This window comes from Atractosteus spatula, chromosome 21 (assembly GCF_055471065.1).
Source record: "Atractosteus spatula isolate fAtrSpa1 chromosome 21, fAtrSpa1.hap1, whole genome shotgun sequence".
Classification (NCBI taxonomy): Eukaryota; Metazoa; Chordata; class Actinopteri; order Semionotiformes; family Lepisosteidae; genus Atractosteus; species Atractosteus spatula.
Genome location: NC_142726.1, coordinates 6521012 through 6545118, shown reverse-complemented (window position 1 = coordinate 6545118; position 24107 = coordinate 6521012). Strand labels below are relative to the sequence as shown.

Genomic DNA, 24107 nt, shown 5'->3' with positions numbered 1-24107 from the left:
CATCTGTCTCTTTCCAAAACAAGGCACAGGAAAAGGGAGTAATGCAGAGCAGGAAACAGCAGGAAACTTAACATTAGCTATAGCTATTGACCCTGTACAAAGCTGCTGTTTCCAGTCTCCTTCATCCTTACAAGCAAAGCCTGCACAATACACATGACAGAGGGAGCCACACACAGAAACGAGATAAAGCCTGCAAAATCATAAGAAAGTGTTAATCGGATTTGTACTTACACATGTTTGGAGACAATTATATTTTTTCATGCAAGGAGGTAAAAAAAAAATAGACAAAAAGTTGTTTTGGCTGTGGAGCCTCCCTCTCTATCACACTCCTGTAGGGGCTCCAAAGCTGAAATAATGTTTGTTCTGCTTTTTTCGTCTTTCTTTTGAATTTTCAACCCGGCGTTAACCTCTGCTGGTTCCACAGCACAACCTTCCTACTCCTAATGTCCTTACTCTTGGGGATTTAATAAAACAAATGTAAAAAAATAAAACGCTTTCCCCACTGTAGTGTCCTGTCACTCCTCTCACACCCCAAATGAAATAAAACGAGGAAACTATGGCTAAGTATGTCTCAATTGGCTTTCTAAGAAAGCTGATCACTCTCCTTCTTGGTGCAATATTGTGTGTGGAATCGTGTGCACTGCTTTAATAATAAGCCTGATGTGGGATCCTATCTAGCAGCTGCCAATTTTTACCTCGACTCTGTTATTAATCTCCCTCTGTCTGCCTCGGAGCACTGTGGCTGGCGAGCTATAGAGACTGCTGGCTTTTGTCAGCTGTTCATATTCTCAGACCTAATTAGCATCCACAAGGAGCCATGCATTTTGTTATTACCATTCGCACAAAAAAAAAAAATGAACAAGGTAGTAACAATCTGCTTCCCATTTCAGTGGACACCCAGAACAGAACATGGATACGTTTTTTTAAAAGATTCGATTCACTTAAAGAAACGGGTCCCCAAAACAAATTTGCAAGCTGGGTTTTATAACAGCTCAGCACTTTTGTGTGGCAGAATGTGGCCCTGTTTCCTTGCAATGGATTTCCTCAAAGGTTTCTAAAACTCCCAGCCTTGTTTGCTCATCTTCACTGTGAACCTGGCTCCATTTTTAACCCATCAACCCTTTGTCCCATCAAACCTTAATGCCAGAACTGTATTAAGAAGGGCTCCCTGACTTAGAGGGACAACTGTAGCCCAAAGTGTGATTTTAGTCTGCTTCAAAGTGTAACTGAGCCCTTTTGAGATTTTTTTCTCTGCTCGGAAAAATGCACTTATTGATTATCCTCTCTTGAAAATGTCAGCCAGAAACTGCAACCACAAGGCAGAGAGAGCTCCTCTGCGATCTCATCCCTCATCTTAATTCGTCCAGACCAGTTCTGTATTTGCAGGTGGCAATCTCTCAGCTTTCTGCAGCAAACTGGCAAGACAAGGAGCCCCATGCATCAATCACTTGAACATCATTTTAAAGCGCGTGTCAGAGCACAGCGATGGCCAGATCTTAATTACAGTCGGATGTGGTAATCTCCTCAGACTCTTCGAGCCTGTTTAACATGTCGCTGTGCAGGCCTTTCACTGGACTCTTTCATTTGGTTTAAAGTCATCTTACAAAGAATTTCAAATTCAGAGTTTTAAAAAGCGAGCTGGAGAAGTGTGGATTTGCTGAGGTCATGTCTGAGGACATGTGCGAGTTGAAAGTAGCGGAGCTAGACAGATCTCCCCAAGGGCTCATCTGTGACAAGCCTTGGAATGTCACACACATCATGCTGTGCTACAGCCTCATACTGTGAGGAGATCAGTCAGGATTTTACAGTTTTGATATTCATTTGTCCCAGGTTGGTCTTGATATCCGGGGCTCATTAATCTTGTGTAAAATTAAATAATATCAATTGATATCATGGTCGTATACAGTACATGCAATGCGTAAAACTACAGATGACCAGTCATTTGCTCTAACTGTCCTGATTGAATTTTGTCATGAACACTATGGACATGGAAACATACCAAAAAGCAGTTTTTTAAAATATGATTTTAGTGTGGAAGATGTCTGATTCCAGTTTGGAAATGTGGTTATTAATGAACAAATCCATTTTTTATTGAACATGTTCATTCACATCAATCCCCTGTAATTCTGGTCATGGTAAAGCTGTGCAAATCTAAATTAGAGGCAGTCTATAAAAATGAAAGACACAGCTGCACACATTACAGTGGGACCCACAACTACATCTGCTGACCATTCTTCTTAGGAACAGGAAATCCCTACTTCATGATATGTATACATTTCACATCATGTAAGCATAACATACTGTATGCTGTAGTATGCAACCTATGATAAACACAAACACTTGGTATTTCTGCTGAAGGAGTAAATGTCTCACCGAAAAGCCATTAATTGTGCCCTATTTTTTGGCTGAATATGAGCTCTTTGTCCCCTCTCTTAGAATCTTTTGTCTCTAAACTCCTCACTTCACTTTCTCTCTCTGGTGCAGTGTAGCATTTTGAAACGTTGTTTGTGAGCTCAGACGGAAATATCTGACTTCATTGTACCAGCTGTTAAATTTCTGAGGTGGTGGAGATTGCTTACACAACTGAACAGTAAAGTCACTGAGGCAGCACCTGTAGGGTAATATTTGACTTGGTCCTGATGGGTTGCTGTGTATGTGCGAACAACAGAGACAGTGCTGTGGGTTACTCAGTTCTCCATTAACAGGAATAAGTAAGGAAGAATACCTACCAACAATAACAGCCAAACGTTTCTCTATAATTTCCCACTGTCACAATAAATTGGGCCAAGAGCTTCTGCATTTATGTGACACCATCACCCAGATCTGAATGAGCCCACAGAGCCCAGTTTAGGATGTCATCACACAGATATTTGCATACCAGGGTAAACAGCCTATAACCATGGTGACACTCAGTCCGACTTGGTCACAACGCATGTCACCATTATGACCGTGAAGTCTGGACATGCCAGAGACGAGTTCTGTTTCTTAAAAAAGTCCTTTCTCAGGAAGTTTGTGATACCCTACACAAGTCGGAGTTTCTTTTCAGGCAATGAGTTTCCTATACTTGGCATTTAGGTTCTGCTGTGCAAAAAGGGTTTTTCATAAGATGTAATGTTCGAAACAAGGAAGCTGTATCACCATCAAAATACAGATTTTTCAATTCTTTCACATGAGATTTCATCTTTTTGGAGAAACCATTAACACTGTTTCTATTACATCCCACTCTGCTGATTAGCCACATGCCCTGCTGATTGACAGCTGACTGGAAGTGAAACAGGGCCGAAGGTTTTGCCAGGAATGATCCAGCAAAACCAAGATTATCTAAAGGCGTTGGCAAAAGCTTGAAGCTACTGTCTAAAGCAGAGTTGGAAGTTGCCCTCCCTTCCTTCACAACGCTGGTGAGCTCAGGCTCAGCTCACACGGGTCTCGACACGCCCATGACTGGCCGCCCTGGGCCGCCTTACCTGGACAGAGCGATCTCGGCCTTCTGCTTGGCGATGTCGCAGGCTCTCTCGGCCGCCTCCACGGCCCGGTCCACCTTCTCCCGGATCTTGCTGGCCCGCAGGGGGATGAGGTTCTTGCGCTTGCCGCTGACCAGGACGTTCTGCTTGTACTTCCCTTCCTCCTTGGTGCCGTCCGGGAAGGTGGTGCAGCCGTAGCCGTGTCGCTTGTTCCCGACCCACTCGCCCTCGTAGTGCAGCCCGTCGGAGCGCCGGCTCACCCCGAAGCCGGCCCGCTTGTCGTTCTTCCACTCGCCCACGTAGGTCTCGGTGGTGGTGGCGTCCACGTCGTCCTCGATCACCGACAGGTCGGCCTCGCCCTCGCCCAGGCTGATGGTGGAGTTGATGTCGCTGGCGGCGGAGCTGACCGTGCTCATGCCCGCCTCGCTGCGGAAGGAGCTCTGCTTGCTGCGCTGGCTGGCCAGGGAGCTCTTGGACTCCGACTTGCGCAGCTTCAGGCCGCTGAGCAGCGAGCGGCGGAACAGGCCCTTCTTCTTGCCCTTGAGCAGCTCGGCGTCGCTGTGCACGCTGAGGACGAAGCCGCCCCGGGACACAGCCGGGCTGCCGGCCGCCGAGGCCCCGGCGCCGTCGGGGTGCAGCGCCGTGCCGTTGCTGTGCTCGCTGCGCAAGGAGTTTATGGAGGTGCGCAGCGGCGAGCGGATGACCGCCGCCATCCCGTAGGGGACGCTCTGCCGCACGCCGTAGCCGTGGCGCATGCCGCCCACCCACTGGCCCTGGTAGGTTCCTGGGGACGAGAGGAAGATGGGTCAACAGGCGAACACACAGCCCAGAGGTAGAGCACAAGCCCGGACGCAACTTCTGCCTTTTCTAACACTCCTCTCAGCTTGTGCCAATTGCCTGAACCATGTCACTGATGTGCTTGTATAATTTGGAAGAGATCTTCAGTCCCTGGTGGACAGGGATTGCCTATTCAAGCTTGAGTAACCTTGTGCCAAGAGGATTGATACTCTTACAATGCGTTCCTGAATGGGCCCTACTAACGTAGCTTGCAAGACCCTCGCAATATTCATGTATGAAAGCGTCTCCTGTTTTCTGGACCGAGCACATCGGGAATATGTGAATACCAGAATCACGACCCAGTCGCAGGAGGAGAAAAGCTGAAGGTACTTGCCACCTCCTTCCATTCTGGTGCACCCCCAAAGTCATGAAAGGGACTGACAAATTCAGCACATTGGTCCCCTTTATGCTCACCCACAGAACAAAGACCAGAGGATCATCTAGGACGGTTAAGGTCCTTCTTTTCCTTTTGGTCAACATTGATGGGCAGATTGTGCATCAAGCTGATGTTCTGTTGAGTGGACACTTTGTACACAGCAAATGTAAGGATGAAGGTGCCAATGGAATTCGGACAGCCTGGTCAGTGTGACACATGCACTGCCCACAGCCTAGATTCGATCGCTGTCCCTCAGCCACACTCCCAGCTTAGAACATGTCATTTCCCCCAAACATTCTCCTACTCAAAGAGGCAGCTCCTGTTGGGTGGGTGTCCCATAGGTGCTTACTGCAGCTTAATAAGCAAATCAGCAATGTTATTCCTGCCTGCTTGGAAACCACTCCCTCGAATCCTTCCAAAACTATCCAAAAGTTTATATGGAAATCTCAGACTTTCTCTAGTAGCTATTTAAGCTTTTCAGTTGGTGGCAATGTCGTCATTCTGAAATGGTAGGTCCCTTCCTTTTGCTCAAAGCCACTGCCAGGCGCAATATATACAGTCTCCTCAAGTAGCTTCAGGCAGTACAGCATGTCTGGGGGCATACCTAATGCCTTGCACTCTTCCACTGCTTTAGGAGGAATGAACTAGGAATCAAATGAGCAAGACAGACTGAATGGCCTCCTCTTGTTTGTAACCTTTCATCCATTCTTATTTGCTCTTCATAAGCTTTCAATTATTGATGCACAGAAATAGTGCTGGTATGAACAAAGTAATTGCCCCCGATTGTAAAAGATTATGCTAAAGCTTTGAAGAGACATAATTATTACATTTTAACAGACAGGTGCTACACAATGGGGAAAATCTCCAGATGAAGTTATGTAGCAGAAATAACTCCCTTCACCCCCATTAGGCATAACTAAGATAGTACAGATGTGTTAATGACAGCTGCTTACAAATGTAAAGTCAGGTGCAAGAGGAGTAAAACACACCAAAAATGTAGAAACGTAATCTCATTCATTCAGTATTTAGCGTTTCAACAATTGTTTCAATATTGTGAAAAGCAAAAATCATGGTCACTTTTATATTCTGTATGTACAGTACCAATACAGAACCACTCATCTCTGTTATACATGTTGTCCGTCATATAAAATTCCCTACCAATCCTCTTCTCCTCCATGGAAGCCATTTCTAGCCCCATGCAAATGTTAATATGTGATGCTTTGTGTTGTTTTCCCATTCACTGTTTTGAAATAAGTGCAGGAGGGGAGGAGCAAAGTCATCAATAAGTAAATCTTTTGCCTTTCAGATTTTTCAGCCAGGAAGATTTGATTTTATATACAGGTCATATTGAAACTATACAGTAGCGGTGTGCTCTAAAAAGCCAACAAGCTCTTCCATTGAAATAGAGAGTTTATAATCCAACTCCACAATCCCATTTGGCTAATTCTAAAATTCCAAATTAACGGTCCCCTAGAGAGCTTTTCAATTAAATATCTAGTTCAAATTCCATGTTTACAACATCGTTGCTTGTAATATTTAAACTCAAAGCAGAGAAACAGGGAGCAAGGTAATGCTTTGCATTCCAAATACTATGAACTCTAAAGAGTACCTCAGCTTCAACTGTGAAGTCTCCCTCTTCAGTGCTCAGCTGCACACAGGGAGCTGTAAACTAGTTCTCAACAACCAGCAGAGTGCTTTAGGAAGCTTAGCAGCTGTGGGTCTCAGTCAGGCAACTTCACCTGTAGATTCCTTGTCATGTTCTCTTTTTAAAAGACCCTCAGTCATTTAATTAACTAAATTATGGTCAATTAAGATGTCTGTGGGATAGGTCTGGAAGAAAAAGGTGAATCGTTGAGACACAACCATACTAATTGAACACACAGAAAACAGATACAGGTAGACAGCTCCTCATATTTGATTGGTGTAAAGTTTGGCTACATCTAAGGGAAAGTCTAGAGAGAAGTTCACTGATGAAGACCTGTAGATCAAGATGTTAATGTCACAATTATATATGTGAAGGGAAAATTATTTCTTGGTATGCTCAAGTAAGTGGCAATGAATTGAAACACATGTCTGGGTTTTCAATGATAATTTGTTAACAGGAATGTAAACATGTTATGTTGCATAAAACAATGTAGCTACTGTGGGATCAATTTAAAGGAGGCAACAAGGTAAATTCCCAGGCTGTAAAGGAATGGGTTACATAGCATGGTAAATGGAAATCTTCAATCTTGAATAGAGGAGAGAACAAGTATTTAAAGTGTCAACGGGTCTCAAAAAGCCAAATTGTCACATCCCGCACTCGTCCAATTACATTCCCAAACCCACTGTTTCAAGCTCTCATTCCTAACTTAACCCATCACATTCTCACAGGCACCAGATTCCACAGATTCTCACTTTTGAACCAATTATCCAACCACATCCCTCTCCCTCCACTATTTAAAGCTCCCTCACACACCAAACCTTGTTCACTATTGAAAAGTCTCCTTTAGTGTTTTCTAGTGCATGTTATTTTCTTGTTGAATTCCTCAGTTTTTGGACTTAACTTTTCCCTTTTGATCTCGTCTCTTGGATTTTCTTCTCAGTTTGTCTCGGCTCTTTCTGGTTAACTGATCTCTAGCTTCGCCTATCGAATGGATAGGACTACTTCAGGACTCGTAGTGACCAAAGACCAGTGGACGCAAATGAACCCTGAGATGGAATGAATTTAGGCCTGGAAACAGAAGGCACTTCACGCTAGAAGCAGATTCAATGGCATCCCTTGAGAAATGTCTGGATGAAATCCTGGGATCGGTAAGCTGTGCTCAACCAAATGAGCAAGACAGGCCTATTTGCCTCTTATTTGTAACTTCTTATGCTTGTCAGACCCTTGTCTTGATATAAAGTCTTTTTATACAGTCTCACCTTATGAAAACAAGTTGCCTTGGCACTTTGTTAATACAATAGTAAAACTCCAGGCATAAAATGGACACAAACATATCCAGTATTTACAGGTCTGACATGTTGCAGGGCCTGATGTAGATGGTCATGCAACTATCAAAGCAACATGGAAAGGCTTGACAATTCCATGTTTTTATGTGAATGCTATTATTGAAATCTTGGGGGGAGGATCAAGGTCTGTGCACATTTGCTATGTGGATGGACAGTGTAAGAGATTCAACTACATCTACAGATGAGCTGTGGGCATTGCGTCAACAACATCAGTAGGAGAGGTTGGAGGAGCCTGTCTCTAGTCGGGTCAGAAGTGTGTTTGCTGTATGATGGACTTCTGCCTTGCCCACCTCTTCATCTTTTGACTCATTGCAAGCTCTACAGCAGAGGCTGGAGGAGTAGCATAGCTTATGCTAGCATCACAGGTCCCCAGAAAGTCCTGTGAGTGAGTGTTGAGCAGGATGAAGTCTAGCTAGCTAATTTCCACCCTTGCCTGATGGCCCTTTGCCAGCTGTGGACTTCTGCTGGGGCAACTGTGATCACAGCAGCCTCCAGGCAACATGACCAGGGCTCAGTACTTACAGTTCCATGTTTTCTGATTTAAAGGACTCTGGCACAGATGTGGAAATGTGATTCAGTGTGGAAACAGGACTTGTGGAGTTCTTGAACAAACTCTCTAGTCATCTTACTAAGACCCACTCAATTGGGCCATGCATGATGGGGTTCTTGGATTTTTCTTTTTACCGTAAGCAGCCAAATGAGCAATACTAGGCAAATGAAGAAGAAGGGCCTATATACATAATAAAACTCAATTCATTGGCATGTTAGCTGTGCAATTGTTCTAAACAACTTTAACAGAATGTTTCAAGTTTATTAGTTGTTATTAGTTATTAAGCAACTACCCGCTCCTAGTGAGCCTTTACTAAATTAAGATTTAGTATTGACTCATATTCTTATGCACGCAGCATATTTCTAAACTAGCGACAGGGAAGTAGATCAAAATGACTGACGCACAGAGATATTGTGATTTTTCCATTGAGAAACTACAATTGTTCAGGAAGTTAACTGACCTATTAAAACAACATGTAAGAGATGTGGGAATTAACTGCTACTCAAACAGCAACAGCCACGCCTGAACAGTGTCATGTGACTTTGTGCCAGGTTTTTCTTCTAATCAAGCCAAAATGTACACAAAAAGCTGTCTAATTGAGCATATACAATCCACACACAATATGGGAAACGTAATGAAAGTTACACAAGTAGTCTTTCCTCTTAGATACAAGTGAAGTTTATTGTACCTTCTGCTACCTTACTACTGTTGGAGAGATAATTGGTCCCTCTGATCCTGTGATTACACATTGAAAAACAGTGTATAGAAAAGGGAGGATGTAAGACTACAAGACTACTGTTGAACATCACATTGATCCACTTCAGTTTTTGCAAGATGATGCTTAAAGGTTTCTGTAGGCGATGTAGAGAAGATGTAAGCAGTTGTAAAAACTATTCTTATTAAGCAGAAGCACACATTATCTAAGCACTGCATAACCAGATCTTGATGAGCTGTCATATTATTCCTAATATATCTTAATGACATCTTAGCTATACTTTGCATCCATCAGCTAAATAAATTCTTAAACACAATTGAAGAAGATATGCATATTGTAAAAGGGCAGTTTTTTAGAGTTGTCTCCATACGGCTGTACACAGCGCTTTTTCTGGTATATTTCAATTCTACATATTTTGACTTTTTGTCTCTGCACTTGTCAGTGTAAAATCCCATTTAACCACAGCTCAGGCCACTGCAGCAGTCTCTCTTGTCCTCCCAAAAAAAACTCCGGAGTTTCTGTTTCGCCCTCTCTTGTGCCTCATCATTACATTGATTATGGGGTACTCTCATTCTCATGGCAGATGGAGTGGAATGCAAGTCAAGGTGAAGAACGCACTGGCGTTATGGGAGAAACAACAGCAGCGCAGAGCAGACCTGCACTGAGAGAATAACGGTGCTTCTGCTGGTGATAGAGCCTGAGAAGTCTGGGGCACCTGGCTGCTGTCCCTCCAGCTCACTTGTGCGCTCACAGGTTTGGAATCGGGGCATGTTGCTGCAAACACGCTGCGAAGCTCTTTCCTGTGAAATCTAGCGTTCTGACGTAGGAGCCCAACCGGGCCTGACAGCCCCTCTGTGGATAGATGATGTTGGCCTCACGTGGGCTGTGAGTAATTGACTTCCATATTGAAAGTGTATCTGCGATGCCAGGGGCCGAATTATACTGTAATCCCATCATGTCATTATGGTTTAACTCGGCTGAGTGGCCTTGTGGAGGCGCGTAGACATGCTTTTACTCTCGTGCTCTGGGATCTATTAGTATTGGCAGTAAAGAGTCCCAGTTCTTCCACAGCACGGAGTTATGAATGGGCAGCATAGAGACACCAGCAGCGGAAGATGAAAGAACATGTTGTAAAGTATGTCTGTTTGCTTGGGGAAAATGCAGTGGAATTCAGGGATTCCTTTCGCTGCATCTGCTCCTACAGAAACTTTTAAGCATCATGCCATTCCTATGCAGCTTCTATGCAGTTATTGTACAAATTTCAAAACTGGAGTGATTTAACTCATTAAAGTTTACATTTACCTCTGTATGTAGTTTAGTGATTAGTCATTGAGCTGATGCTTTATTTCCAAAGTGAGTTAGTCGGGGGGGGGGGGGTACATGAATTGCCAATCCCTGCTGCAGAAGAGGACTGCTGTTTTCCTTCTCGTCTGAGGAACTGAAGGAATGTTGCAAATAAATGGATTCTACTTAGACAAGCCTGCTCATTTGATAGCTGGGGATCATATTGATCTGAGGCTGCCATCTAGCCGGAGCTCTAAAAGATCCCAATAATCAATAGTTGCAGCATGGCTAGGCACTGTAATCCATCCCTTTTGACAGCCTTTTTAAAAAAGACAAAATAAGGTTATTATTCATGCAGCTCAAGAGCAGTAGAGTGATATAATACAGGCTGAAATAAGAATATTCAATCAGTAGGAATATTATTAGCAATGTAGAGGGTTCTACTCCAGCTCCACCCGTTTTTCAGCTTTCAATGAACAATGAATTCTTTTCCTTAGCAATTTAGCCTGCAGTCACAATCTTTCACCAGACAGGGAAAACAGATTCTATAATGCACTTGAGCAGGTAATTTATTTATCAGCCTTTGCAGTTTCCTCTGCACAAGTTAATAAGCTCAACAGATGTGAGGGTAAACTAATTGAAACATGCCATTTGCGCCAGGGGTCTTCAGAGAGGAAGCAGAAATTACATTACACAAATGTATTGCTTGACGATATTGCATCAGTATAAAAAGAGCATTTTTTCAGATCTCCATTTCCTTAATAATGTTGCGGGTATTAATATCAAACTGGCAGATACTGTGTGAAGTTTTGAATTATTATATTTGATTGTGTTTTACACTGGCTATATATTTCTGTAGTCTTAGAGTGAGAAATCGTCACAAAAAAAGTGAGAGATGGTGATGCTTGATATTCTAGATCCAGGAAGTGCAGAAAGACATCTTTAGAGTTTCCTGGCAAAATTCTGGCAGATTTCCCTTGATTCCAACATGACCGTGCTGGGCGTCTGCCTATCAGTGTTTTCATTTTTAGTCTTTTGAAAGGAGGTTGCAAGAGCTAGACTGGGGTTAGGACTCTTTGTATTTTTGCCATTCAGTGCACTGAAGACTTCTATATGCCCAAGAGAAAGCAGGCTTGTGAAAATAGTGTTATACAGTACATCCCAGTGTGTTGTTACCACAATCTAAGTAAGGTGACAGTCATTTTTCACCTTATGGAAAATTTTAAAACCTGTAGGTTGCACTTATTTTTAGGAGTTCAGCTTCTTCCTCCATGAAAAATGTCCTTTTTCTCCAGATCTTTATGTGACAGATGTGCCTCTAGCTGAGAAGTCTCATCAGAGAGGTGGACATTATCAAGGGTGTTTCTGAAGTCAGACAGCAGCCTTGACAGAACAGCCAGCATGATACTGCAGCTCCAGGCAAGTCCACACCTTGATAATCAGTTCAGTTGTCTTCAAACATGCTATTTAATTTGAAAACATGTACAGTACGTGCACGTCACTCACACACAGCAGCTCAGTCCAGTCCTACTGCAGCACATGCTCAGACTCTATCTAACTAAACTCTGCAAGACCTTGAATATACACCTGGCTGTTCATGGAGCTTGACAGCTGATTCCTCTTGCACGTCAGCCTGCATTGGTAGCCTTACTGTGCAATTTTTTTATTTGTGATTTTATTTTTTGTACAACGGAATTCGAATCACAGGAAATAAGTCTATCTGCAGAATTAATTGTCAATAGGAGGCAAAGACTAAGGTCTAAAAAGAATTACAGAAAATCCTGACACCCACTTATCCCACAAGGTCTCGACTTATTATAATAGCTTGTAAGACCTTAACTTAGTAGCTGCAGCTCCTGCTTGTTTAGCTGCTAAATGTTTATTGACCCAAATGACCTGAGCATTGAGAATATTTTATATATTCAGGCACCTTCTGAGTATCTAGCTCATGCCAATACAAATATGCACATTTACAGTATAATCTATTGAAAATGATGACATAGACTAAAAGTATACTGTAATGCAGAATGTCTGTCTATACAGCAGGAATATATCTCTTGTCCTAGATTTACAGTTTTCTCATTCATTAAATAAACAATTACCCCAAGTAATCAATAACTTACAGCTGCATGAGAGAGAAATATAGTATAAACATGCCCGATGCTCTACCATCACCTTCTTTACACGAGAAATATTACAAAACACAGGAAACCATTTCCCCCATCTTAGTTTTTTCAAATGCTCTCCTTTTTAATTTACACTCGTGTCCTCAGCTCTTAGGTCCATGAGTGGTCCTGGAGTAGTACTCGAGGTCGACTTTATCAATATCTTTCACATTTTTATCAAATCTCCTCACGGGCTCCTCTCTCTGTCCAAGATTAAAGAGGTCTGGTTGGTTCAGCCTGTCTGACACTCCTTTAAAATCAGAAATTAACCTCATTATCCTTCCAAATGATTCCATAGCAGCAATGTTCTTCTACATCATGGTGACTTGAACTGTACACTGTATTCTAAATGAGGTCATACTTTTACATATTATAGTTTTAACGTCCAGTAATTTTTAGCTTACCTTAACTTGAATTCTACACTTTTCTACATTATGTTGTGACAGAGCAATAGCAGGGCAAGATGGAGGGTCTTGCTCCTAATAGATTCCCCAGAAGCCTTTGGGGGATGACCTATTGCTGACGGTCACCTGACCAGTCAAGGAACAGTGATTGATCAAGTGATGACAAATAAACAGGAAACAAAGGGTACAGAAGGGGTTTTCTACATCTGCTGCCTGCCTCCGGGCACTGTAGGAGAGCAATAGTGAAGAGGAGTGAATAAGTGGAACAGAAAACAAAGGATTAATAAAATACTAAAGAATCTGGGACTATTGTTTTGATACTGATGCCCAGTTTATGCTGTAGCTAAGAAATTTGAAGAAGTCTAGTTAGAACCTGGGTAGAGCTAAGCTTAATTTTCCTGTGTCGGCACAAAGAGAACCATTCACTGTTTTGCACCTTTAGTCTCCTTGTGTACATGTACTGATCCCCTGCCTACGTACAGAGCTCGTGACACTGCGCCGCCTCACATGGAGTAGCGACATCCTCACCTCTTGCTGGACTACGCTAGAGCCTGGATGACGACACCGAGGAGCCCACAAAACACCTTTATCCCTTTCATGAGTCACTTCCTCGGGCAGTTATCCCACAGACCACGCAGCCAGGCTGCAGCCGCACTTCTCTCTTGATCAGCACTTTGCCACAGCCTGTCATGAAACTGGCACTCGGCTCGGTACTGTGTGGAAGAACATGTTCTTCACTTGAGATCACGTTCCTCAACAAAACCCATAGAAACGCTACTGTAGTTCTAAAAACAAAATCTTTCTGAGGTTATTTAAAATCTAATAAACAAATGGGTTACTCTTAAAAACACTGAACAGTCTTTTTTTAGCATACTATTGTGGTTAAATGACTTATTTGTGAGCCCTTGCCGCCCAGTTGAGTCCTGCTGTTATTACATTATGTGCTACAGAACGACAGCTCTGAGCATTGCAGAAAATGGACCATGAAAAGGAATTGCCACAGTGAACCTTGAGGCCTTTGCTTCTAGGAATAGAGCTTCTTTCAGTGTCTTTGCCCTCAAGCAAGTCTAATGTGCAGAAAAGTTGTTTGCATTTAGAAAAAAGGATCTTAATAGTAAGCTGGAAGGAAGAACTGCCAAGCGCTGTACGGTGAACTGCACAGCAATATAGGCTCATTCATTTCTGTTACCTGCATTCCCTCCAGAAAAACTCAGTGCGTTGCTCTAAACCTCAGAAAAAAAACACAATGTGTGTAGCTCAGTTAGGGAGAGTATTGCATTTTTCTTCCTGCTACAGACCGCAAAAGCACATGCAGAGCTGTCCATGGTGCTGAAGTTCGGTCCTTAAGTTCACAACGTATACAGTATGAAAATTGCAGTTTTGTCTAATTCACACATCATCTGAAGCATTCAAAAACTATATCCAAACTATGGAATATTTAAAGAAATTTAGAAACCTTTCAAACCATTTCATTTTACAATACCACACTGAAGGGACGCTACTTTGGAAAAATCTCAGACCAGGTGATGAAGACAATCTGGACATTATTATGGAGTTATTGAAAAGAATCCGAATGTCTGAAATTATTGTTCACTGTATTATGAAAGCAGACTATTAAGGGATGAGTCAGTACTTACAAGCAGTAAACTGGGTACAGATGGATAAAGAGTCACTATACTGTAAAAAGGGTGAAACACATACTGTAATGATTAAGGCTCTAACGAAACTTGTCTGTAATACACATACATTCAGATCTGCAATATATGGCCTAAATAATGCTGAAATGAAGACATGATTGAAAGTTAAGAGAGCACTCAATAGGTTGTTTAAAAAGACCCAAGACTTAACAACAGAAGAACAGTGTCACGAACCGCACACGAGCACTTAGACATCACCTCATACCCACAAGCACCTCTCACCGTATTCGTCACGCACTAATTAATCAATTATCATTCCACGCGATCTTCCCTATTTATACCCCCTCACTCCACTCGGTCTCCACTTACTGTTGAGGATACCTCTCCTGAGCTCAACCTGCGTCGTGCCTTTTTGGAAAGACACTCTTCTTCTGATCGGCTTTTTGGCTCTTGAAACTCTCGCTCTACCCCTCGACTACGGCTTCGCTTATCGTTTTTTGGACTTTTGTACTTAACGGAACCCTTCTGGGAAAGGACCCTTCTACCACCTCCCATAGGGTCCAAACCAGCCACTTCGCAGCAACGCCTGACAAAGAGTACAGTACATTGAGCTACAGGAGCAACTGAAAGACAGGTCTCCATGTGAGGGACAGAAAATAAAACTTTTCACGCTGTAACAGTAAAAGAAAAGTTCATGTAAATCGTATGTAAGGTAACATGGGAAGATGAAAAATAAAAAGATGCAAATGTGCTAAATGCATATTTCCAGTAGGAGTTCCCTTGTTATAGAATGAGCACCGTCAACATTGAATAATTTTAGCATAACCAACACTTAGATATTACAAGGACTAGAATGGCTTGAAAATAATAAATCACTGATAAAAGTGTTTTTTATTGTCCTTTAGAAAACTAGGGATGTTATTCATAGAATGTTTAGGACCAGGAAGACTATGACACTCTCAGCTAGACAAGGAGTCTCAATTGGAAAATAAATGGGAATTCATTTAGGATGGAGAATAGGAACTGCTTTCTTTCTTTCTCAAAGAAATCTGGAATAGGCTTCCCAGCCTGGCAGAGTCCTAAACTCTCAGTGTTTTTTCTCTCAGAAGCAATTGAAATTAGATCCAATTTCATATTCAGTTACCTATTATATTTCTAAATGAGCAGGATGGGCTAGATGACCTAATCCTGTCTGCAGCCCTTGTTGTGTTCTTGTGTTCTTAAGTGCTCCACAAGAGCACAAGCACATACTGTATGTGTTCTGTCTGCTTAATTCAATACCTCTAGCTTCTCCATATACTCAGCCTTTTCTTCTGTGGTCAGTTTAGAGCAAAGCTTCAGTGGGTTCACTTTATACTCATGGCTCTCTGGGACTCCTGTGCATCTCTGCTGTGTCCAGAAAAGTGCCTTTGGACGGTTTCCTCCATGAATTATTAATACCTTTTTTCACCAACTCAGCACTTGCACCACAGAGTAGATTTCTTTTCTTTCTTTTTGTTCATGGAGAAAAATCGCTCAACAGCATAAGAGGAAAGTAACTCAGAGCAAGGAGGCTGAACCTGGTCCTGAAGAGCTACAGGATGTTCTGGTTTTGATTCCAGTTCCAGCTCTCAATGATTTGACTTTCTTCATTAATCCAGATGGCTTTGCAGTTTCTTGTTAATTCTGATGTTGGGAGCATGTCAAAAATGTAGGTTACATCAAAACCACCACAAACGTTAGACAGATCACAACAGGTCCAGAAGAAAGCTTTTAGTTCCTAATAAAATGCACTTACAGTATACAATTATAGAAACTTGAGCTCTCCAGGACAAAAACTAGACTCTGCAGAGCACAGGATGTCCAGTGAATGGTAAAGCATCATTGCTCTGATGTACTGCATCGTGAAAGGATAAAAGCACTAACCTAGACACTTCTTGTCTGTTATACAGTATACTGTATAACCAGTCAGAGTAAATGAGATTTCCCAAAACATTCTCTTAGCCTCTTGTTCAGTATGTTTAATTTACTTTTGACCATGAATGAAGCTTTTCTCAAACGTCACAATGCATTAAGGATGCTCAATGCAGGCAACCAGTACCTGATTATTATGTATTCTGAGGCCAGCTAAAAGCCATCATAACAACAGGGAAAAGTAATCACTATTATCTGATATTTACAGGGCTCAGGCTCTTATTTTCCCTGTTGGCACACTGTCTTCACCATTGTAAATGAAGTGGTCAGACTGTTTGCCCACAGTGACAAACCAGACTCCTGGAAAAATGTTCGTATATTGACTGAAGCAACATCATTCCACATCCAAGCTCTCTCTGATGTTTCTACCCATCTGAATCATCCGATTGCACTCCTCGCTGTATGTCAGACTAGCTTCTATGATGGACAGGTTGGATACCTGTGAAACTGCACTGACAGTAAGAAAGACTTATTAAAATATATACATATAATATCTGTTAAATTACTGTAAATGATGCCATTTGATCTCTTCAAGTAAACTGGATCAGCAACAATACACAATTATAAAAGTATACCAGAGTCACAATTGAAAAGGAAATGTGTATGGTCAGGGAAGTCTTGTTTGTGTAATTGTTTCCTCGCTGCTCTCTTGATATGTTGGAAATGAATTTAAGGTAATTCTGGTAATAACTGGTCACAATGTTGCACACTTTTCATGGTAGATGGTTGAGCCCCTTGAGATCCACCAGAATGAAAGTTGATGTATTGGCCTGTATAATTGATTTAAACATAATCCTTTTATTCTAATAAAACAGGCAGTATGTTTGTCATGTAACACTGGAAGGACATGTCTTTTATTAGGCTAAGGAATGTTTGACAGCTGATTCAGAATGTTTTTTTCTAGCACCAAATGTATGGTGACAACCAGTCTGTTCATGCTGTTTCTGAATATAAAAGTATACGATTCTAAAAGCTCATAGAAATGGCACGTGCTTCAGAATTGATCTCTGAGAGGATGATTGTGTCTCCCTGCTCAGATCTCTTGAAGGTCTTCTGTAAATAAAGGCATTTCAAAATGGCACAGAGCCCTGGGTCACCAGTGGGTTAGATGGTAATGCTCATAACCAGACCAACTACTATAAGCTCAAAGCTCTACTCTCCATTCACACAGACACCAGGACCAGAGCACAAAGAAAGGAAAACCAGTGCAAGCAGATTCAGGAATACTCTCCTTTACTCAAAGAGCTGCACAGTAACCATGCTGTACCACAGGAAGGAGAAATATACAAAGGCAAATAGCGAGAGTGCATTTTACTTTGCACTATACTTTATGTCTTCATATTTCTGTGTCTTGCAGAATGCTCTTAAAGGAAAAAGCTGCTTGCCAACAAACTTTGTAATGCTTGTCAGTGCTTTTCAGTGCTTTTGCATTGAAAACTGAATTCTGTATTCCACCCTCCGCAGGGCAGAATAAAACTGTTAGCTTCAGGGATAAGGTTGCTTTGTGCACAGCTGACTCACAAGCAGAGGTACTGAACCTGCCCTTAAGGTAACAAGGTTCCTATTGTACTGGAGACTTTGTACCGCCTCTGTGATTTACTGGGGAGGTGGAGTGAAAGCCTTTATACTTCATTTTATAAAATCATTGAATATCATAGAAAATAACCTTAATGCATGTTAAATGAGCTGCAAAAGTAATTTGAAACCTAGCTCCGTATTTTCCCATAAAGCAGATATTTCTGTCAGAGTGCTACAGCACCCCCTAACTGGACAGATAGTCCACTTCAGGCTCATCGCCCTCCAATTCCTTCTCTTCCTGCTCTCTGTTGACATGCTATGGATGTTTCATCGCCCCATGGTGCTATGAATTAGCAAGGTTCACATTACCTGTGTGGTAGTGAAAAGCACACACACACTCTCCATGCCATAACAGCAGCTAGGAGTGTTGAGTCAGATACTGCTGCGTCACCACAGGTCCTACAGCTGGGCTTTAACTGTTGAGGCAGTGCACACTGTGTTTTCTGGTAATTGTTGCTACCTCCTTTGTATTCACTTTAGAATGCTTTGCAAGGAAAACATTTGCAGAGCCAGTGGGTGTTTTCCCTCTTCCTTTGGAATTTGAAAACCTTTTGTTTGATTCAATTGTTTGACAATCTATCTGTAATTCTATGTAATCCCCACTTCCAGATAATGAAATATCATCCAGAAATGACATGAGACTGTGAATATCACTGTACTTTGGTATTACTGGTTTTGAAGAGAGTAAATTTGTGACTGTGATTTATTAGGCCAAATGTTGGGGTGTAAATTTGCTTTAAAAGGTTTGTAACTGGTGTCCTTTTAAACAAAGGGGCATATGATTATGCTCACCCATGCAAGTCCCTAGCAGATAGCCTTCCCACAAGGCACTATACTACACCTGCAGTGGTTACAGATAAGGGCTGAATACTGTATGCAGACGGGGGTAATGTAATTAATGGAGTACCACAGGGATCTGTAATAAGACCACTGCACGTGCTAATTTTGATCAATTATCTACTCTGGCGCGTTATTAATCTTGTCAAATTTGCAGACGATATTTAATTAGGAAAACTCTATAGAAGCAGTAAAATGCAATTCAAAAACGATTCAATAAAATTCAAGACTAGGCAAATACCAGGCAGGTGAAGTTTAATGTAGACAAGTGTGGGGTTTTGGTGCAGGATGTAAAAACATATAACTATAAATTCTAAATGAGAATTGGTGAGCTGGAAGAGGCTACTTGTGAAAAAGAGTGAGGTGCTTATGTTTGACACAGCATGTACACCTTCTAGACAATGTGGAGAAGCAATTTAAAAATCCAGCAAAGGGTTGGATATATAAATGCATAGAATGTGTTCAGTCTCTCTGCTTTGCACAGTGCTTAACAACAGAGCTCTGAATTGCAGGTACATTTTTTTCATGTACATATCTGAAAGGTTTTAATTCCTCATTTCCATGTTTAATTATGTGAAAGTTGAAAAAAAAGGGTGTTGTTCAGTCTTTGTTAGGGATGAGGTTATTCTTGTAGAGCGGTAGTCAGTGTCTCTCTTTGTAGACTATACAGTATACAATATATATGATATACATTTGTACACATTATATACAACTACAAATATATTAGATATTTGAAAATAAAGTATATGGTACTTTATTTTCAAACATTCGCCTGACTTTATATACTGTCCTTCGTTAAAGGATCTTTGATTTTGCAAATGAAAATGCCTGTGCTTTGCACTGATGTTGTGTCTTATTTCATCTGTGGAGGCCAGCTATTCCATATCTCCGTCTTTGAAGTGAAAAGAAAGTGTTTGGCCTTGTGGTGACAGCGCAGTGATGCTTCATCTCTTGAGTTCTCCTGATGAAGCGCTACAGATCTGCGCCAAACTAAGTCAACACTGAAACTAGACAAATCAGGGAGCCAATCACAGCACGGAGCACTGAGTCTGATTGACCTGCTGACCCAATAGATGTATCTGCATCTGTTTCCAAGGTAACTTACTGTACAAAGTTGCTACTGCTGTGCTGCAGTGCAAGAGGCAATCCATCTAATTTAAATCTGGCAATAATCAAGCAATTTTACTGACTTAACCAAATTACTGAAATATTCTTTTTGCTTTTTGCTTAAACAGTAAACTATAGAAACTTTGAAGCAACAATAAACGTTAAGAATTCCAAGTGATCATGTCTCCAGAGAATGTAATCTATAATACACAGTTGATATACTAACTGGCTTCAAAATCACATAGGTTGTCCACTGCTTTGTATTATTACTGTAATAAATATAGTAATCTATATACTAAATGCTCCATTCATAAAATATCTTATTTCACACAGTCTCACATAATTTTAAGCATGTGCACACAAATATAAACTGTATACATGTGTGGCTGATAACCACACAAATTATATCAATCACAACAGATTATAACTTGCATATTAGAACTACTGTACAAAAACACAGTACAACACACCAGAAAACGAATGGTAGCTCCTTTTTATGTGAAAACTACCTCTCTGCTGCTGTTATCTCTCTTGCTCCTCCCATGACAGTAATACTGCCGATCAGCTTCCAGCAAAGGCTGGGAGTTGAATTAAAAACGCTACTGGCCTATATATCCGCCTGCTTGCTGAAGTGAGACTCCCCGATCATACGCACCTGCTTGGGAATGCATCTTAAGTCTGCAAATATGACCAGTAAGACATCTGCCGTTTGCAGCATTTTTCCATTCTAATAATCCAGCACACGCTGGATGGACAACTGCTGAGATGTGGAAGCTGCTAGCACTTTCTGACTGGGGCATCTGAGGCATCATCCAGCAGGGAGGGCACTTAGCCCTTGGCCTGAGCAACGGTTTGTTGCCCCCCTCCTACTACTCCAACAGACCCCAGTTTTAGCACAAAACAGGGCTCATCCAAAAAAAACCCAAACTCAGACCTCCCCACCTTTCCTGCCTCCCTGACACTGAAAACCCATCGCAGTATCATTTCGGCAAGCACGTGTGTTCAGGCCAAAGGCAGGAAGGTCTGAAACCCATCTTCAAGGTTCCCCGAACACAAGCTGCTAGAATTTGTCTTTTTTCCCCCACTTCCACCACACCGGCAGTCTTTGCGGAGCTGCCACCTCTCTTTTATCCGCTCGTCAGCCTGGCCTACACATTGCTGTTGCGGAACCTGACTCGATAGGTTGTTGTCTCAGGGGTCCCCATGCTCGCGGAGTGATCGCGGCCTTAATTGAGGAAATCGGGGACATCGCCCCTCAGGCACGAAGTGAATTCTTGCTTTCCTTTGTCCCACTCCACTCCCCATCTTACACGGGTGTCATTTAAGGTCTGGTCAGAAGCCAACAGGGCTCAGAAGAGTGAAAAGGGATCATTTTGGCATGATTTTCAAGTCTGGATCTGCCCTATCTCATTCCAATTACTATTCCTTACAGGAAGGCTGCTGTGATTGGGATTCTTTCTTTTTCAATCCAACCGTTATTTACCCGGTTTGCATAAGGCACTGCAGGTGACCTGGAATTGTAGTTGCAGCCCAGATGGCCTTATTTCAGGCCTCCCAGGCTGCAGCAGGAGAGAGAGAAGGGGCTCGCTGTGCTTGTGGATAGAGGGGATACAGGAGGGCAAGACAGGGGGGCGAGGCACAGGCTGGGGCAAAGGACAAACCCAAAACTTCCCCATGCAAACAGGAGCTCGCCTCTCAGCGCTCCGAAAAAAGTAATTCATCAATGAACTTAGCAGGCTCTTTAGAAGAAGCCCCTGGCCACCTAGTCAGCATTCAGACAACAGCCCCTGCCTGCCTGACACGAGTCTGGCCCGGCACACACAGGAAGTCATGCAGCTTGGCTTACCTCCGTCAGAGTAGGTCTCCGTGCCATAGCCATCCTGCAGGCCGTTGCTCCAGGTGCCCTCATACTTGGCGTTGCTGCCCGTGCTCTCCCGGATCCCGTAACGTCCCTTAAATCCATGAGTCCATTCGCCTTTATATACCCATTTGCCTTTGCTCTCCACCCCGATACCATGCCTTTTGCCCTGTGCCCAAGTCCCTTGGTAAGTGTTGCCACTGGGCCAGGTGTAGACACCCACCACCTCGAACCCGTGGCTCCACGACCCCGAGTACTCCCCCTGTCCCTTGGGGCCCGTGCAGATCCCGTGGCCGTGCGCTTTGCCATCCTCCCACCCTCCGCAGTATGACCCCCCATCATCAAAGTTGAACCTGCCCCCACTGGACATGCATGAAATAGGTCTTGCAAATCCCCCCCTCAAAAAAAAAAGGAAACGGAAAAGAAAAGAACTCAAAAGGAAAAAAAAAAACAACAACACCCCCCCCCCTCCCCAAGGTAGAAAAAAAAGTAAAACTGAAAACAATGTTCAAGCCAAAACAGATGGCCGAAGCAGAAGGATCCCTCCGCAAAAACAAGAGCCTCAGACCATTTCTGATATTATTCCTTTCTGGGTCTCTTCCGAGAGTGGCTAGGACTGAGCAACACACCACAAGCCATGCGCCTTACAGTTCATCGACAATCAGAACTCTTTCCCCCTCCAACCCCCCTTTCCTCTCTCTCTCCCAAGCCAGGAGAGGCAGCAGGCTCCACCTAGATTGCTCGAATCCCAGGCAGCAACAAGCCGATCGGAGGATCAGAATCCATTAAAAAAATCCATCTGGTGGTCCAGGTATCTGCTGCAGTGTCCATCGGAACGCCCTAGCGCACTGTGGCTAAGGCTTCAGCTGTGAAAAAGCAATTGAGAGAGAGAGAGAGAGAAAGAAACGGAGAGAGAGGGAGACTCCAGTAGGGCTCTAATGCCTACGCTGGAGACAGCAATGCAGTGTCTCTCTCTCTCTCCACACACACGCGCGCTCGCGCACACACACACACGCTCACGCATACACACACCTCAACACCAAACAACTGATCTGATTTTCTTCTCTCTCTCTCTCCCTTTTCCTTGTTATCTAATGCCCAAGCCTACTGCCAAAGCTGTCACAGCTCCAGAGGTCCTGACAGCAGAACAATTTAGGCTCTTGTCTGTCTCTCTTCCTCCTGCTTTCTTCCCTATCTGGGGTCTCTTCTTTCTGGTGTTTATAAAACCTGCTTATTAAATGAGGACTGTTCCACAGCACTCACCCCCGCCTGCCTGGATTTAAAGAGACAGGAACAGCATAATGATGAGCTTTCCAGACCTCCAATCGCTCTGCCTCAGTTCCTTGGGGACTACATGGTTCCTTCCCCTCCTAACTCTTCAGATATGCAGCGTTATTAGCTAATACGCAAAACAAACACACCTGAAACACTGAAATAAGCAGCAGATTGTACGTGGGATGTGAGGCTTATAGACCTATTGTTGCTTTTATACATACACATATTGAGTGTGTGTGAGCATGAACCTACGCTGTATTTGTATTCTGCTGAAGAAAAATATGCTGAAATTTAGAATGTTTAAAAAGGAAGAGTAATAATTCAATTACATCAAAGGTACTACTGTGATGAACTGTAGCTGTGTTCCTGTTACGTTTCTTATGTACTTTGTAAAATGGAATTTACTGAAACTGTGGCCGGCTGTATTTGAATCGATAAATACTTCTTCACATACAGTACACACGTGCATAATGTATAAAAGTACAAATATGACACAAATTGTGTTCCAGCCGTTCCAGGTATGTTTTATTCATCTTCACTATTTTTTAACAAACGTGGTGATACATTGGTTTCATTTGTGTTCTAGATGAAAATATAAACTTCAGCAAAATCTCTGTATTGATCTTGCTTGATACCCCCATGCGTACCTGCCAATTAATTCGAAAAATGTTCAGTTGTTAACAAAGTCTCCCTTGCTTTTACGTTTTATGGCCCTGAACCGAATCCTCAAATCCTCTATTAATATGTGTGATGTGTGCTGTTTGTGGTGTTGCTGTTCAGCTTAGGAGCTCCTGAATCAGCAAGCGTCAGGTGCCTGGTGTGACAGAACGGGGGTGCCGACGGTGTCATTAATCTGGGGGACTCTAAGGTGTGTGCCGAGGAAGGTGGCCGTGCTGCCTCCTCTCCATGTCAGCTGAGCCAGGAACACCTCTGCTGAATCTCATTAGGGGGCTGTGTGTGTTTATCCAGTCAATTACTGCAAATCAGATAAGGCTGAGCAGGGTAAAAATAGACCACAGGGCCTGCTGGACCAGAGCGCTCTCTGAGAGAGAGAGGATGACACTGGAAACCACTGCGTG

At 42.7% G+C, this 24107-nt stretch overlaps 1 protein-coding gene across 1 annotated transcript in view; it reads right to left on the bottom strand.

The window, feature by feature from the left end:
• Positions 1-22737, bottom strand: part of LOC148817090 (junctophilin-3) — a 41466-nt gene extending 18729 nt beyond the window's left edge. The window contains exons 1-2 of the mRNA XM_088939154.1: positions 21742-22737; positions 3465-4245 (exon numbers count right to left, since the gene is read on the bottom strand). Of these exons, the coding sequence (XP_088795280.1) occupies positions 3465-4245; positions 21742-22123 (1163 nt within the window). The 5' untranslated portion in view covers positions 22124-22737. The remainder of the gene's footprint in view (positions 1-3464; positions 4246-21741) is intronic.
• Positions 22738-24107: the final 1370 nt, after the last annotated feature.